This window comes from Salvelinus namaycush, chromosome 23 (assembly GCF_016432855.1).
Source record: "Salvelinus namaycush isolate Seneca chromosome 23, SaNama_1.0, whole genome shotgun sequence".
In the NCBI taxonomy this organism is placed as follows: domain Eukaryota; kingdom Metazoa; phylum Chordata; class Actinopteri; order Salmoniformes; family Salmonidae; genus Salvelinus; species Salvelinus namaycush.
This window is the reverse complement of record NC_052329.1, coordinates 32,271,118-32,288,376: the sequence shown is the minus strand read 5'-3', so window position 1 is coordinate 32,288,376 and position 17,259 is coordinate 32,271,118. Positions and strand designations below refer to the sequence as shown.

Below are 17,259 nucleotides of genomic sequence, written 5' to 3'. Positions count from 1 at the left end.
GTGTGGAGATTGATGAGGGGGAAAAAACTATTTAATACATTTTAGAATAAGGCTGTAGCGTAACAAAATGTGGAAAAACTGTCTCATAGGTTTAGCATTGTAGCAGGGTTGAGGTCAATTGGAATTGAAGTAAGTCAATTCAGAAAGTAAACTGAAATTCCAATTCAATAATTGAAAAATGGACTTCTATTTCCAATGACTTCTCGATAAACTAAAATGGAGAACCTACTGTATGTCAAAAGTTTTTTTTATATGAATTAAAATCACTTCCTGAATTCACTGACTTCAATTCGAATTGACCCCTGAGTTGTAGCACACTGTATGGTTCTGTTCTACTAATCCATTTGTGGTATTGTGATTAGTAGGAGGGTTCAGTGAGCAGGATAGCAGGGATCTAAGGCTACGTTTACACAGGCAGCTCAATTCTTTCCACGAATTAATCTTTTGACCAATTACATCAGAACTTCTCACAGATCTTTTTCAACACTGATCTGATTGGTCAAAAGATCAATTAGTTTAAAAAAAGATCAGAATTGGGCTGCCTGTGTGAACGTAGCCACAGTGAACTTCCCCCAGAACACCACCCAACCATTAAATTCATGACATAGCACACTGAAGGCCCGGTCCACTGTGGTTTGTGAGTTCTGGAGCATAATGGAGAGGTTATGGGGCCTATATTATATAATTACAGGAGAGAAATGAAATGTGTAGTCATGCACGTGTACACAAAAACACACACTGCTACAATTCCTGCTCCAACTACTTCATTTTTATCAATGGGACTATGGGTTGACATGAGACAGACTCTAAGACAGAGTCAACATGCTGAAGGATATGGGACAAAATATTCTTACGTTAGATGATGCTCCTACAATGACTAATGTCAAATGGATCAGTTGTGTAATGCGCAATAATCCTTTCTTGCCACTAGGTGGAGGTACATCAATAGCAATGTCATTCTCTGCCTGCAGCATCAAAACGCAGTGGCTGACAAAGTGACAGTGATTGGACAGGGATTTTTTGAAGTAGGCAGCCTAGCCACTATGGCCTACATAACTACTGATATCATTGAACCATGGTAGGTTTTGACAGAAATGGTTAATTCAATTTAATCTTGTCTGTTTTGAATGATGACCGTTTGATGATGTACATACCAACATTTATCCATGTTGGCTTACTGTAATACATGAATCACATGTAGAAGCAGGCAACATGAGATCAGGATGGTAGACTGCAGATTAAACACACTAGAGATGACCCTTACTGCATCACATACTGTACAGGAGCTTTGAACAATTGCATAATATATTGCATCTGTTGTGTACACAGATTCGGACTGCAATGAAGATGGTGAAAAATGAAAGCATTACGTTTCAAAGGTAATAGGCAACTGTTCCAACTATGTACAGTACCAATCAAAAGATTGCACATACCTACTGATTCAAGGGTTTTAGTTTATTTTTACTATTTTCTACATTGTAGAATAATAGTGAAGACATTACAACTATGAAATAACACAGATGGAATCATGTAGTAACCAAAAAAGTGTTAAACAAATCAAAATATATTTTATATTTGAGATTCTTCAAAGTAGCCACCATTTGCCTTGATGACAGCTTTGCACACTCTTGGCATTCTCACAACCAGCTTCACCTGGAATGCTTTTCCAACAGTCTTGAAGGAGTTCCCACATATGCTGAGCACTTGGCTGCTTTTCTTCACTCTGCTGTCCAACTCATCCCAAACCATCTCAATTGGGTTGACGTCGGGTGATTGTGGAGGCCAGGTCATCTGATGCAGCACTCCATCACTCTCCTTCTTGGTTAAATAGCCTTTACACAGCCTGGAAGTGTGTTGGGTCATTGTCCTGTTGTAAAACAGATGATAGTCCCACTAAGCGCAAACCAGATGGGATGGCGTATTGCTGCAGAATGCTGTGGTAGCCATGCTGGTTATAAAATATATTTGGATTTGTTTAACACTATTTTTTTGGTTACTACATGATTCCATATGTGTTATTTCATAGTTTTGATGTCTTCACTATTATTCTACAATGTAGAAAATAGTAAAAAATAACGAAAAAGGCTTGAATGAGTAGGTGTGTCCAAACTTTTGACTGGTACTGTATGTCTCTATCTTATTCCCAATTATGGTTGTAATCGATAGTCCCCTATTGGAACAGGTACATATAGGTTAGTTGTATGCATATTGTCATGTCCACATACTGTAGACTACCCATATTGGTCTATGGGCAGTCTATGTGGGCATCATGCCCTCCCTGGGACACCCTGGCAGCTATCAGGCTTGTTATTTATGAATGACAGCTGCTGGCAGGGGTCGGTAGGAGCTGGCAGGGGATGAAGTGGCTCCAGTGCAGTTGGGCAATGCCAAGGCGCCAGTCAGAGCTCCAGGGCTGGACACAGTGGCGGGGTAAAGAGTGGGAGGGGTGAGGAAAAAGCACTGAGTATCCAACCAGTCAGGCCTCACAGGCAACAATATCAACCAACCTTCTAGAATGGTGGAGGCTTTGTGTGTGTGCGTGTGTTGGCGGGTGGGTGCATGCACATGAAAGCAAGCGTTTGCATGGTTGTGTGTGCATATACATGCATGTGCAAGCATGCGTGCGTTTAGATAAATTTGGTTATGTAGTGTATGTGGACACCTGCTCATCGAACATCTCATTCCAAAATCATGTATATTAATATGGAGTTGGTCCCCATTTGGTGCTATAAAAGCCTCTACTCTTCTGGGAAGGCTTTCCAGTAGAGGTTGGAACATTGATGCAGGGACTTGCCTCCATTCAGCCACAGGAGCATTAGTGAGGTCGGGCACTGATGTTGGTCGATTAGGCCTGGCTCGCAGTCGGCGTTCCAATTCATCCCAAAGGTGTTCGATGGGGTTAAGGTCAGGGCTCTGTGCAGGCCAGTCAAGTTCTTCCACACCGATCTCAACAAACCATTGGAAGCACAGAAACCGTTGGAAGCACAGAATTGTCTAGAATGTCATTGTATGCTGTAGCATTAAGATTTCCCTTCACTGGAACTAAGGTGCCTAGCCCGAACCATGAAAAACAGCCCCAGACCATTTCTCCTCCTCCACCAAACTTTACAGTTGGCACTATGCATTCGGGCAGGTAGTGTTCTCCTGGCATCCGCCAAACCCAAATTTGTCTGTCGAACTGCTAGATGGTGAAACGTGATTCATCACTCCAGAGAACACGTTTCCACTGCGCCAGAGTCCAATGGCGGTGAGCTTTACACAACTCCAGCCGAAGCTTGGCGTTGCACATGGTGATCTTAGGCTTGTGTGGGGCTGCTCGGCCATGGAAACCCATTTCATGAAGCTCCCCGACGAACAGTTATTGTGCTAACGTTGCTTCCAGAGGCAGTTTGGAACTCGGTAGTGAGTGTTGCAACCGAGGACAGACTATTTGTATGTGCTACGTGCTTCAGCACTCGGCAGACCCGTTCTGTGAGCTTATGTGGCCTACCATTTCGCGGCTGAGCCATTGTTGTTCCTAAACATTTCCACTTCACAATAACAGCACTTACAGTTGACCGGAGCAGCTGGGCAGAAATCTGGGCAGGGCAGAAATCTGACAAACTGACTTGTTGGAAAGGTGGCATCCTATGACAGTGTCACGTTGAAAGTTACTGAGCCCTTCAGTAAGGCCTCTCTACTGCCAATGTTGTCTTTGGAGATTGCATGGCTGTGTGCTCGATTTTATACACCTGTCAGCAACAGGTGTGGCTGAAATAGCTGAATGCACTAATTTGAAGGGGTGTCCACATACTTATGTATATACAGTGTATTTGGGAATTTGTATTACTTTTTCCCACACTTACTTTTTTCCACATTTTGTTACATTACAGCCTTATTCTAAAATTGATTAAATACTTTTTCACCCTCATCAATCTACACACAATATCCCATAATGACAAAGTAAAAACAGGTTTTTAGAAATTCTGAAATATTACATTTACATAAGTGTAACGAACGTCGTCGGGAGAAGGAGAAGAGGACCAAGGTGCAGCGTGGTAAGTATTCATAATACTTTTAATCAATACGAACACTTGAACAAAAACGACAAACAAACAGTTCTGCAAGGTGCAATACACGAAACAGAAAACAACTACCCACAAAACACAGGTGGGATGAGGCTACCTAAGTATGGTTCTCAATCAGAGACAACGATAGACAGCTGCCTCTGATTGAGAACCACACTCGGCCAAACACATAGAAATATAAAACATAGAACAAAACATAGAATGCCCACCCCAACTCACGCCCTGACCAAACCAAAATAGAGACATAACAAAGGAACTAAGGTCAGGGTGTGACATAAGTATTCAAACATTCTACTCAGTACTTTGTTGAAGCACCTTTGGCAGCGATTACATTATTGAGTCTTTTTGGGTATGATGCTACAAGCTTGGCACACCTGTATTTGGGGAGTTTCTCCCATTCTTCTCTGCAGATCCTCTCAAGCTCTGTCAGGTTGGATGGGGAGTGTTGCTGCACAGCTATTCAGGTCTCTCCAGATATGTTTGATCGGGTTCAAGTCCGGGCTCTTGAAAGTATTCAGACCCTTTGCTATGAGTCTAAAAATTGAGCTCAGGTGCATCCTGTTTCCATTGATCATCCTTGAGATGTATCTACAACTTGATTGGAGTCCACCTGTGGTAAATTCAATTGATTGGACATGATTTGGAATATATAAGGTCCCACAGTGCATATAAGAGCAAAAGCCAAGCCGTGAGGGGAAGGAATTGTCCGTAGAGCTCTGAGACAGGATTGTGTCGAGGCACAGATCTGGGGAAGGGTACTCCACCGATAAGGCTTTTATGATAGAGTGGCCAGACAGAAGCCACTCCTCAGTAAAAAGGCATGATATGACAGCCCGCTTGGGGTTTGCCAAAAGAAACAAGATTCTCTTTGGCCTGAATGCCAAGTATCACTTCTGGAGGAAACCTGGCACCATCCCTACGGTGAAGCATGGTGGTGGCAGCATCATGTTGTGGGGATGTTTTTGTTTTTCAGCGAAAGGGACTATTTTTCAGGAGAGACCTGAAAATAGCTATGCAGCGATGCTCCCGATCCAACCTGACAGAGCTTGAGAGGATCTGCAGAAACGAATGGTACACTCCCCAAGTGCAGGTGTGCTTATAGAATTATACCCAAGAAGACTCGAGGCTGTAATCGCTGGTAAAGGTCCTTCAACAAAGTACTGAGTAAAGGGTCTGAATATTTATGTAAATGTGATATTTCAGATTTTTTCTTTTTTTATACACGCTCAAAAGTTTGGGGTCACTGAAATGTCCTTGTTTTTGAAAGAAAAGCACATTTTTTTTGTCCATTAAAATAACATCATATTGATCAGAAATACGGTGTAGACATTGTTAATGTTGTAAATGACTATTGTAGAAGAAAATGACAGATTTTTTATGGAATATCTACATAGGCGTACAGAGGGCCATTATCAGCAATCATCACTCCTGTGTTCCAATGGCACGTTGTGTTAGCTAATCCAAGTTTATAATTTTAAATGATAAATTGATCATTAGAAAACTCTTTTGCAATTATGTTAGCACAGCTGAAAATTGTTGTTCTGATTAAAGAAGCAATAAAACTGTCCTTAGACTAGTTGAGTATCTGGAGCATCAGCATGTGTGGGTTCGATTACAGGCTCAAAATGGCACTCTAATGTACTTGTCCTCTTGCTCAGTTGTGCACTGGGGCCTCCCACTCCTCTTTCTATTCTGGTTAGAGCCAGTTTGCGCTGTTCTGTGAAGGGAGTAGTACCCACCGTTGTACAAGATCTTCAGTTTCTTGGCAATTCCTCAATGGAATAGCCTACATTTCTCAGGACAAGAATAGGCTGACAAGTTTCAGAAGAAAGTTCTCTGCTTCTGACCATTTTGAGCCTGTAATCGAACCCACAAATGCTGATGATAGCTAACACAACGTGCCATTGGAACACAGGAGTGATGGTTGCTGATAAATGGCCTCTGTACACCTATGTAGATATTCCATTAAAAATCTGCCGTTTCCAGCTACAATAGTCATTTACAACATTAACAATGTATACACTGTATTTCTGATCAATTTTATGTTATTTTAATGGACGAAAAATGTGCTTTTCTTTACCCCAAACTTTTGAACGGCAGTATGTGTATATTTGCAAAAATGTCTAAAAACCTGTTTTTGCTTTGTTAATTATCAGGTATTGTGTGTAGATTGATGAGGGGGGGAAAACTATTTAATCCATTTTAGAATAAGGCTGTAACATAACAAAATGTGGAAAAAGTCAAGGGGTCTGAATACCTTCCGAGTGTGTGTCCGTGTGTTTTGACATTTTGAGGTTGCTTGGAGCCATCAGGCTTCAAACCACAATTTTTATGCTGAAGACAAAAGATTCTTCAAGAAAGACAATAAATATTAAAATACACCTTTCATCTGTTCAAATGCCCTCGTTGAATGACTGTATGTGTGATTAGCAGCCTGCGACAGGGAAGAGAACAATGGACTCTGAACTGATCAATGTCGAAACGTATGAAATCAATCACCTCCCTCACCTCAAGGACTTTAAAGGTCACGTGCGAGCGCTTACATTTCACATCCATAGCAATTACCAACGTTATTCTAACGGTGGTAAAGCAACATTTAACAGACGTGAACTGGAAACAGATGTGCCACAGTATCCATACACCAATCCTAAAACACTAGAAACAAATAGCAGTGAATGTATTATCTGTCCATTCCAATGTCTGGGTAAGCGCTATTACACAAACACAATTACTGATTCCGATTCTGATATCACATGCTGCCGTCATACACTTACCAGCACTGTGTGACGCACCAGATTGAAAGCAGATAAAAATGTGTTTTTTATTTTGTATGGAGTTGTTATAAAGAATGACTTTAGGGGATTATGCACCCAGCTCATAAATTGAATTGGGGTAAAGTAACAGCAGTAATACACAATAAAATGGTACTCTGATATGCTTTATGAATATGGGCCCTGCAGTTCAGCATGTCCATAATAGAAACAGTGAGGAGTCTTAGATGACAGCTTCTCCCCAGGCCAGACAGACACCACTAGGATTTGGCCTATGTGAGCACATTAGTCTGCTTTTTTATTTCCAACAACATTCTTTCCTTATGGCAGTTTAATGTATATATGTACTGAGCTTTTTCTGCCTACTCTGGCAGTGTTGGGATGTTTATAAATTACCCTTTCACTGCTGTGTCCATGGCAACCCATTTCCCTTGCACTGTTCTGTAGTAGTGGGGCCTGTCCTCATTCTAACTCTGTCTTTGTTGTGTTTCCTGTTGTCCCAATTCTTCCTCAGCGCTGCAGTAAGCAGTAAGGGAAAGACAATGACGAGAGAGTTACTACTGAAATGACTCAAGTGTTCTGTGGCTGTCCTCTTTTTTATGGCCCTTGGGGAAGAAAAGGGGCCTTGTCTGGTCGCATTAGGGGCCTGAGCTTTTGTCAAGACACTAGAGAAAGACTGCTCTACGAGTACTGTGAACAGTGGTAGAGTTGGCAAGCGTAGTCAATGCGTACAATGAGAGAGAATTCTTCAACGCTTCACTCCATGACTTTCAGGGCATACAGTAGGTTTGAGATATAAAATACAGCTATGGAGAGAATTCACAGAATTTAATGACTGGTGCTGTTCAACTATTGACCATATTTAAAAGTAGACTATATACATGCCAATAGTACATGCATCCCCGTTGGCATAGGGTGCAGATACATTTGATCTACTAGTACTGTTGAAGATAAAGATCTTATGAGGATAAGGATAAGACAGGTACATGACCTGCATTGGAAGAAAGGGAGGGCGAGCATGATACAGAATGCAAAAACACAGATACCAACACAAGTTTAATATTATATTATTTATCTTTGTACAATGTAATTACAATACAAATATGTAGGTTTAAATACAAAATTCAGTAAATAAAGAATAAAAATAAACTCCACTAGTTTGTTATCACTACACTGTGGTTTACAATCAAGTTTATGAGGTAATTTAGTTCTTATTTTGAACATAATTAACCTACATTTTAATTTAAAGGGCGTGCAAACAAGGGTAATTTAACTAAATAAAAACAGCAATTTCATGAATGACTATGTCTTTTCTCTTAAAAGACGGGGAGAGAATTAATTTAGAAAATCTATTTGTCTAAACAAGCAAAAGCATGGCTCCTCACTACTGCTTTATGTCTTTGGGAAAGCAAATGGATGTCAGTCAGTATTGTGCCACGTGAAAATGGCAAAGCCTGATTCGCCGAGTCCTAAGGAGTTAATGACCAGGAGAGCGGGATGGATGGAGCCTGTTTGTCTAGTTGTGATGTCCATTCAATAACACTGGTCCCACTCCGTCTCACTCCCATACACTCCTGTTGTTTGGGGCAAGATCATACATAAAGCATTATAATGGCAAATAGCATAAACCATCTCATCTAAGCACATGCGTTTGCCCCGTCTTGACCTGCCATTGGAAGTCCTGCCAAATGGGCTAAAATTCCGATATGGGATTGTAGCTATAGTATACTGCACATTTATTGTCTTTGTGTGTTTAAACTAGTCACGGAAGGAAATGCTTGCCTCTTTTGAGAACATGATCAAACAGTCAAGTATTGTTTCTATGGAGCTCTAAATGCATGGTGAGTATCATTCTAACAGAATTACCTTTGTTTGGGAGTAGTGAAAGGAGTTTAAAGGAATGAAACAACCAGTCTGTTGAACTTAACATTTTTCTTCTTTCATCTTTTCTCAGTTCATCATAGCCCTTCAATAGTCCACTTCCTCATCTCATTCTCGTAAGTATGCCCTCGATCTCTCCGTCTACCTTTCACCTTCCCGTTTTCTTTCCCTCTCCCCCGACTATCCGTATCACTTTCATGTCTTTGTTTTCCCTCTACAAAGATGGATGCCTTCCTCTGTCTGTTTAAAGTGGTAAATGACTCATCACTTCCTCTAGGCATCTTTACTCAGCCTGGTACTCAGCACACACAGCAGGTGCCATAACGTCTTCCTGTCACAATGGCCTCAGATCCAGAAGCCTCTACAAACTGACTGTAGTCCCACTATGTCAGAAGTGCAGCTTGACCAAGCCCACTGGGCACACACTGGTTGAATCCACGTCATTTCAATTAAATTAAGTTGAACCATCGTTGAATTGACGGCTGTGCACAGTGGGAGGCACTACTTTTGACCAAGGCCCTATGTAGGAATAGGGTGCTATTTCAAACCCAGCGACAAAACAACATCATAACTTCCTCTCAAATAAAGCTATGCCGACCTCGCCCCAAACTCACCATCTTTATCTTACGAAGTGCTCAAGCTCCTTGCCTCCCTCCTCCCTTGAACATCAGGCTCAACATTCCCAAATAGACCCTCGTAGTGTTGACTGACTAAACTCGTACTGGGGGTGACTTGACTACTACCCTGTTTCAGAATATAACGCGAGTCAACCAACCACGTTGGAATGTGCCATACTATTTGGAACATTTGAACCCTTTCCAGAATGTTCTAGGGTTCTAGTGTGTCTGCCGTGCAGGTGGAGTGGCACTGGGACAGAGAGGTGTTAGGTCACCATGGTGATTTAGCTAACAGTGACTCATTTGGGTTGAAAAGCAAATTGACAGTTATACGTGGATTGGTAATAAATAGAGGGTGAAAAAAGCATGCTATTTACACTCGTTTTCAGCCTCTGGTTTCATGACTCACTCCCTCTCTTTGCTCCCTCCGCTGCCAGTTACAGTTGCTAGTTATTTCCCTCCTCTTTCCAGTTCCACACAAAATAAATACAGGGAGAAACAACCTTTGAACACTGATGAAGAAAAATAAAAGTAAAACTATAATGGTTCAAATCTAAGTAAAAATAATAAATACAACTATTTTGGCCGTCAAACTGTCACTCTTATTGGTCGACGCCTCCTTTGGGGTCTCTACCGCCGAGTCGTGTCATTGGCTAGTTAACCAGGGCCTTTGCTGTGCTTGGGTAACATCAACGTAATCTCTCAGTGTCCTGTGATGTGTCCATATTCTCTGGGTCTTCCACAGATCCCCACGCAGAACATGATTGCTAGAAATCCCATGGAATGCATCGCGAGGAGCCCCATACACAGTCATCATGTCCCCCCTGCATTCAGACCCAATTTACATCCTGGAGTCTCAACAGAGGAGGAGAAAATTAAGAGGGGGGTAGCGAAAGCATTTAGGGCAGGGGGCTGGGGGGGGAGTGGAGTGGTTCAGTCTGGTTGGGGGTCTGCATCATCATAGTCTATGCAGTGGCCTGGCCTGGGTTAATACCGAGTTTGAGCTCGATCTCAAAGGTCTTTTGCAAGTCATTGGAGAAAGGGTTGGGCGCCGCCTTGGGTTGCGATTTGGTCTCCAGCGCAGCCCACTTTGCCTCGAAGCGATCAACCTCCTGGGCATTGGCTGGGGGCGGGTTGGCCAGCTGTGCGCTCTCCGGTGGCCAGCTGCTGCTGCTGCCACCATTGCTGCTAGTGCCGTTCTGCGTGATGGTGGCGAGGGAGGAGGTGGGAATGTTGTGGGGGAGGCCGTTGACGGTGGGATGAGCTCCGAAGGGTGGCATAGGGAACCCGCCCGGCTGGCCGGAGAAAGAGTGGCGATGCCCACCGCTGAGCGTGCCCATTTTAGGCCCTGAGCCCATGCCCATGGAAGGCCCGCCGGTAGAGCCGCCTGCCGTGCAGAAAACATTAGCCACCATCTGGGAAGGCGTGATGCCCACCACAGGCACACTGGCGTTGGAGTACGTCATGCTGTTGGCCAGGGCGGGCAAGTAGGCCTGCATGGGTACAAACGCTGGCTGCAGGGGTGGCTGGGTATACATGCCCACGGGCGCGGGAGTGGCATCAAACGCCAAGGGAAAGGGCTGCATGGAAGTGGGCAGGGAGCCAGGTACCCCTGGCATGGTTGCCCCCATTAGGGGCACACATGACATAGGTGCGATTGACATGGGTGGCCCTGGAATGGCAGGGGTGGGCTGGATGGGTGGCGGGGGCAGGTTGGGGGTCTGTTGCTGGGCTTTGACGGCCTGGGCCACCTCCTCCAGCCAGCGCTCAGCCTCGGAGGGCGTCCTCCTGTGCCCACTGTGGACCACCGGTGGAGGGGACTGGACCGGGGGCTCCGCCTGCACCCAGGAGGACGTGGCTGTGGAAGAGAAGCAGAGAACCACACGTCAATCACATGTTACATCAACCCTGCTGCTGGATCTCTCTACCGCTTTACCATGTCAAGCACAGAGGACACACCCTACACACCTATTTTTAAGGGTTGAGCCGACATGCACAACATTTACCATGAATATGACCTCCACAAACATCGGGTAAAAGGCCTTTAAAAAGCTGCATTGACGGCTGTATAGTGACCTGCACTATAGCACATCACAGGCTGAGATAACTGGCAGAGATAACTGACACTTCACAGGCAAATCAGCCTTACAAGCAATACAGCATTAGAACCATTACAAATACAAAGTTGGAGTTGACCTGTACACTACATGTTAAGACAGACTAGAGCTCATAGAGAGAGACTGATAAGGTATTCAATGAGTTACCTTGCAGGGGGGCGGGGGGAGGGGGGATGGCTGGGGGCACAGTGCAGGCCGGCAGGCCGTTGGGGGTGGGGTTGGAGAAGAGTTCCTCAGAGGGCCTGGTGAAGGAATGGTTGATCTGGCTGCACAGAGCGTTGATGCTGCTGTCTGCCTCGCCACACACGGACAGATCCATCTCTGGGACTACAGAAGGGGAGAAGGGTTGAGGATTGGCTTTCCTTTGGATGATTTGATGGCAAGATTAAAGTCTTGGGCCAAACATACACTTATATAATGATATAAGATTAAGGTACATGACACCGGATGTAAACATTTCTAAGCCTTTTGTTGAAAAGTAATCTGTTCCCATGGTCCTATGAGGTCTACATAATCGTTTGTACTTCAAAGTAAGAAAATAAAAGTTCCTCTGTAACACACCTGACCAGTCTGTTTTTCATGCATGAGATTCTCTATAGCCTAAATCCTTAGTGTAGAAAACAGAGAAAACCTCTCAACCTATAGCCAGTAGATAAAAATAGCTCAAAATTTGTGTAATTCCCCTATCAGTGACCTGTCCCTGACAGAGAGAGAGAGCAAAGCCTGTGGAGAGCAGAGAGAGCTGTGGGGCCAATCAGAACCAGAGGGGTCAGTGGTGGATGTAATCCCTATGGAGCTGCTGCTGCACTGTCTCTCTGTTGGGTCCTATTAATTAGGGCACACCGTAGCAAAACCTTTTGCAACGAAAACGAGTAGTCACACCCTGTTTCAGTCAGTTTTCTTCTGTTTGGTGGCTAATGAATATGACCTTGCTTAGAAGAACTACTCCAGGTGCAGATGTAGTGTCTTTCTGTCTGGAGAGCCCTGCTGCTTTGTTCATGACTGCCTTGTAATGTCTCTCTTTCTGAACATTTCATTGGCCTATAGGGTTCAGAGAGGATGGGAGCAGCTGTGGGGTTTCTCTGTGTAGTAGTGTAGTGTTAGTGTGCATGCATGTGTGCATGCGTGTGTGCATCCGTGAGTGTGTGTGTGTGTGTGTGTGTGTGTGTGTGTGTGTGTGTGTGTGTGTGTGTGTGTGTGTGTGTGTGTGTGTGTGTGTGTGTGTGTGTGTGTGTGTGTGTGTGTGTGTGTGTGTACTACAATCTCTGGGTCTATGGCTGTGAGAGGGGCTGGCTGGGGGCTGTCTCTGTGGACATGACAGCTTTAAGGGGATGTGGAGGGACTGGTCTAGTGGAGACTGCTCATAGACACATTGTTCACTGAGAGAGCTGTGAAATTAGCTGCTACTGTGTGTGTGTGGGTGTGTGTACATGTGTCCTGTGCTTGCGTGTGTTCATGCTCGTGTGGCTTCTATTGCTAGCTAAGTGCGTGTGTGGGTGTCTTCTATGCATGCGTGGGATTCAAATAGGTACAGATCCTATACGAAAGAGAGAATCTCTGTACACTATGCTACTGCTGCTACTGCTGCATACATGAATGTAAATAGATGTCAGGCACAATTGTGCTGCAACCATCAGAAATGTGTGTTTATTAATTATTAAAAGCCGCGGTCTGCCACCATCAGCCTCATAATAACTATAATCAACATAACTGAGAGGTTTAATCTACCTCACTACAGCAGGAACAAAGCCGTGCTGGGAATCCTAATTATTATACTTATAACCATTACATGGACTCAGCAATCAGCCACAGCAATTAACAACATCCTTAATAACACACTAATGATCAACTCCACTGCTATTATGACCCCAATCAATCTCTGGCTTCACTTGTTCCTGGTCAAATACTACTTTGGTGTAATTATAAACACCACCATACGTTGTCATAAGGGTCCAGAGTTTTTCCTGACCCATGATCTGACCAGGAAAAAGCCCTGAGTTAGCCTTGGTCATGTCATGAAGGCAGGAAAACTCCAGGCTCTGGTTGACATTAGCCTTGATTTCCAGGCTTCCTCCGAGTGATGAACACAACATGGAAGGGTGGCATTGCAGGACTATGTTGTCCTATACAGGAGAGGCTAACCCCTCTTCGCCCTAGGTCATAGAATGCAGAGACTTAGCTAAGCTAACATAAACAGGAGAGGCTAACCCCTCTTCGCCCTAGGTCATAGAATGCAGAGACTTAGCTAAGCTAACATAAACAGGAGAGGCTAACCTGGGTTCTTGCTTTGGAAGTCGGCGGTCTTGCGCTGCAGGTTGGAAGGCAGGTCGTTGAGGCGCAGCGAGAGCTGCCTCTTGAACGGGGAGTTCTTCCCGCTGAGGGCCGGGAAGCCCCGGAAGGAGCCCTGACGCACCAGTTGCTCAATGGGCGCGTGGCGCCGCGGGATGGCGTGCTCCACCCCCTGCCCCACAGGCGAGGCCGCGCCCTCAGGGGGTGAGGAGGTGCCAGAGGGGATGGCTGGGATGGTACACGGAGGCTCTGGAGACAGACAGAGTGGTTAATGTTGGACTACAATGACCAGGGTTAATGTTGGACTACAATGACCAGGGATAACGTTGGACTACAATGACCAGGGATAACGTTGGTTGTGTAGCGACCCGCACAGACAGCTGTGTGTTATGTGTTAGGCTAGTAGATGGTTGTGTTGTACCTACCAGAACCCAGTGTTCGCGGGGTCCGACATGCCAATCAACCTGCTATCTGCCAATCACGGGAATGCCTGGAATGTTCTGATGCCGGGCATCCTGGCGGTTGGCGTCGAGGGGGGTTGGGCAGGGGGATGGAGCATTGGAAGTTAAGACCAGGTTTAGCCTTTGTTCTCCCTCTTTACGTCTGGGCTTCACAAGAGAAGGTCACGATTGGCTTGTGGGTTATCTGTCATTTATTTGGCGTGTGCTACGGCCCAAACAGTAGCCAGTGTAAAGTTGGTTTAATAAACCGTCAATTCGCAAACTCAAGCCTCTGTCTGGACAATTGTTCATTTATGATCTTGTCAGGTCATTACATTGGTGTCAGAAGTAAAAACGTTGATAAAAGTTAGCCAGCTAGCTAGCTGACTTCTGTGGCTAGCTACCGTAGGTGAGAACCGGGGTTGAAAATGCTTCGAGGGAATCCGAAAGTGAAGGTGGAGGTAGGGGACGATTATGGCCAAGGAGGTGCGTGTGCATGGACGTCGGAGGTTCTGGCTGAGGAGATCGCCAGGGCGTCGGAGCGCAGAGGCCGCTTGAGGGAGGACGTTAGAGTGATGGCGGCTGAAGCGGGCATAAGCGCCTCGTCGACTGTGTTTCGCGCGGATTCAGGTGGGCGGACCGAAGTGGTGACGTCGACGCGGCGGGACGAGGAATCTGGGGCTCAGGATGTAAACAAACATGGCGACGCCCAGTTCCTGGCTGCGTCAGTATCTGTTAAGACCCCGAAGTATTCCGGTAAGGCGGATTGGGAAGCTTTTCATGCTCAGTTTGAACTGTTAGCTCATTTTAGGGGGTGGTCGGATGAAGAAAGGGCACTGCAGTTGGCATTATGCCTCACGGATGAAGCTCTGGCCTGTTTGATATTGATTAGCCCCGAGGACAGACATGATTATGGTGCTTTAGTGGGAGCACTGAGGCGGCGCTATGGACAGTGTGTACAGCCCGGGCTACTGCGCTCCGAACTGAGTAATAGACGCAGGCAGCCTGGAGAGCCTCTACGGGTGTTAGCTAATGACATTGAGAGCCTCTCTCGGCGGGCATATGCTCACATGCCCCCCTCCGTGCAGAGCGAGCTAGCACGGGACCAGTTCATACAGGCGCTCTCTCCTACGGAGCTGCGCATACAGACCCAGCTGGCTCATCCTGAGTCATTGCAGATAGCCTTGGAGATGGCTTTGGAGAGGGAGCTGGTGTGGGCTGGGGCTTCAGCTGGGGCTTTGGTGGGGGTGCAGGGAGACACACCCTCTGTGCGAGCTGGGGGGCAGAGCAGCCCGGAGCCGGAAAAGCCTGCATGGGTGGCTGAAATGACAGAACTCATTCGTGCTGTGTCGCTACAGGCGGCACGAAACACACGCCCTGGTCCCAGGGTCTGCTGGGGTTGTGGCCAGCCAGGCCATCTGCGCCGAAATTGCCCCATGTCCCCCAGAGCTCGGCTCGGGGTCCGCATAGACCGGGTAGTGCGGACCCCTGGCTTTCTATCCCAACCACCATCTTCTTCAGGAGGAGCCCACCGGCACAGACGGGGAAGCAAGGCTCCACTTCCCCCAGAAGCAGACGAGAGCAAGCGGATGGAGCCTGTTGTTGTGGTGGGCCGGACCTGTGTTGGGGACTTTTGTCATGTCCCTGTCACTGTGGAGGGGGTGCCCTGCTCCGCCCTGGTGGACACTGGGTCCACAGTAACCCTGGTGAGGCCAGATATTGTGCCAGGTTGGACTCAGTGTGAGCCTACAACTGTGCAACTCCGCACAGTCACAGGTGAGCTGGCACCCATGAAAGGGAAGGGAATAATGACTCTGACAGTAGGGGGCAGGACTGTGCGTCATCCTGTGTGGGTGGCGGCTGTGCAGGACCCTTGTATCCTGGGGTTGGACTTTCTTAGGAGCACAGGCTGCCAGTTAGACCTAAATAGGGGCACACTGAGCTTCCAGGGAGGGCCGGAAGTCACCATGGCCCCCCCTAATGTCACATTCACTCAACCCAACAAACCCTTTACTCCAACAGTTAAAGCATCAGAGACTCATGGCTGCCCCCCCTCCCCCACAGCTGTGTGTGACTTTTCCCCAGCCCCCCTGTCACCTACGGCGGTGTGTTACATTCCCCCAGCTACCTCCATGACACAGCCCTCTGTGAGCCCGGGCCGTGCCCCCCCAGCCCAGCTACCCCAGATGGGAGAGGAGAGGACACTGTCTGCAGTGAGGGAGATATGGGGGAGGAACTGTGTTGGTCTTGACCCCGAGCAGCAGGAACGGTTGTGGCAGTTGCTGTTTGAATTCAGAGACAGCTTTGCGCTGAGTGAGGAAGAGGTGGGTCAGACTCATCTGGTGCAGCATGAGATCGACACAGGTGATGCTCGACCCATCAAGATGCGTCCCCGCCGTATCCCGCTGGCACGCCAGGAGGCGGCAGACAAGGCTGTGTTGGAGATGCAGCGGGCAGACTTCATTGAGCCCTCAGACAGCCCCTGGGCGGCGCCAGTCGTCATGGTTCCGAAGAAGGGGGGCAAGCTGAGGTTCTGTGCGGACTACAGGCGGCTGAATGAGGTAACCAGGAAGGACTCATACCCCATACCACGTATCGATGAGTCGCTGGACCTGGTTAGGGGGTCCTCCTGGTTCTCCTCACTAGACCTCCGCAGTGGCTACTGGCAGGTGCCCCTCTCCCCAGAGGCCAGAGCCAAAACTGCGTTCTCCACTAACAGAGGACACTGGCAGTTCAAGGTCCTGTGCTTTGGCCTGTGCAACGCTCCAGCTACTTTTGAGCGTTTGATGGACAGGGTGCTGGATGGCATCCCCCGACAGCAGTGTCTGGTATACCTCGATGACATCCTGGCCCATGGCAGCTCCTTCCAGTCAGCCCTGGGGGCGCTACGGTGTGTGCTGGAGAGGGTGGCTGCCGCAGGTCTGAAGCTCCACCCCGAGAAGTGCCACTTCATGAGGAGAGAGGTGTCCTTCTTGGGCCACCGAGTGGGGAAGGAGGGGATCAGCACCATGGAGGACAAGGTAGGGGCTGTCAGAGACTGGCCCACCCCTACCGACCAGCGTCAGCTGAAGAGCTTC

The 17,259-nt window shown here is 46.9% G+C and overlaps 1 protein-coding gene across 1 annotated transcript in view; it reads right to left on the bottom strand.

Annotated features, from left to right (window-relative positions):
* Positions 1-7,915: 7,915 nt before the first annotated feature.
* The window catches only part of LOC120018327 (numb-like protein), a 41,545-nt gene continuing 32,201 nt past the window's right edge, over positions 7,916-17,259 (bottom strand). Inside the window, exons 7-9 of the mRNA XM_038961461.1 lie at positions 13,728-13,991; positions 11,601-11,780; positions 7,916-11,194 (exon numbers count right to left, since the gene is read on the bottom strand). Of these exons, the coding sequence (XP_038817389.1) occupies positions 10,302-11,194; positions 11,601-11,780; positions 13,728-13,991 (1,337 nt within the window). The 3' untranslated portion in view covers positions 7,916-10,301. The remainder of the gene's footprint in view (positions 11,195-11,600; positions 11,781-13,727; positions 13,992-17,259) is intronic.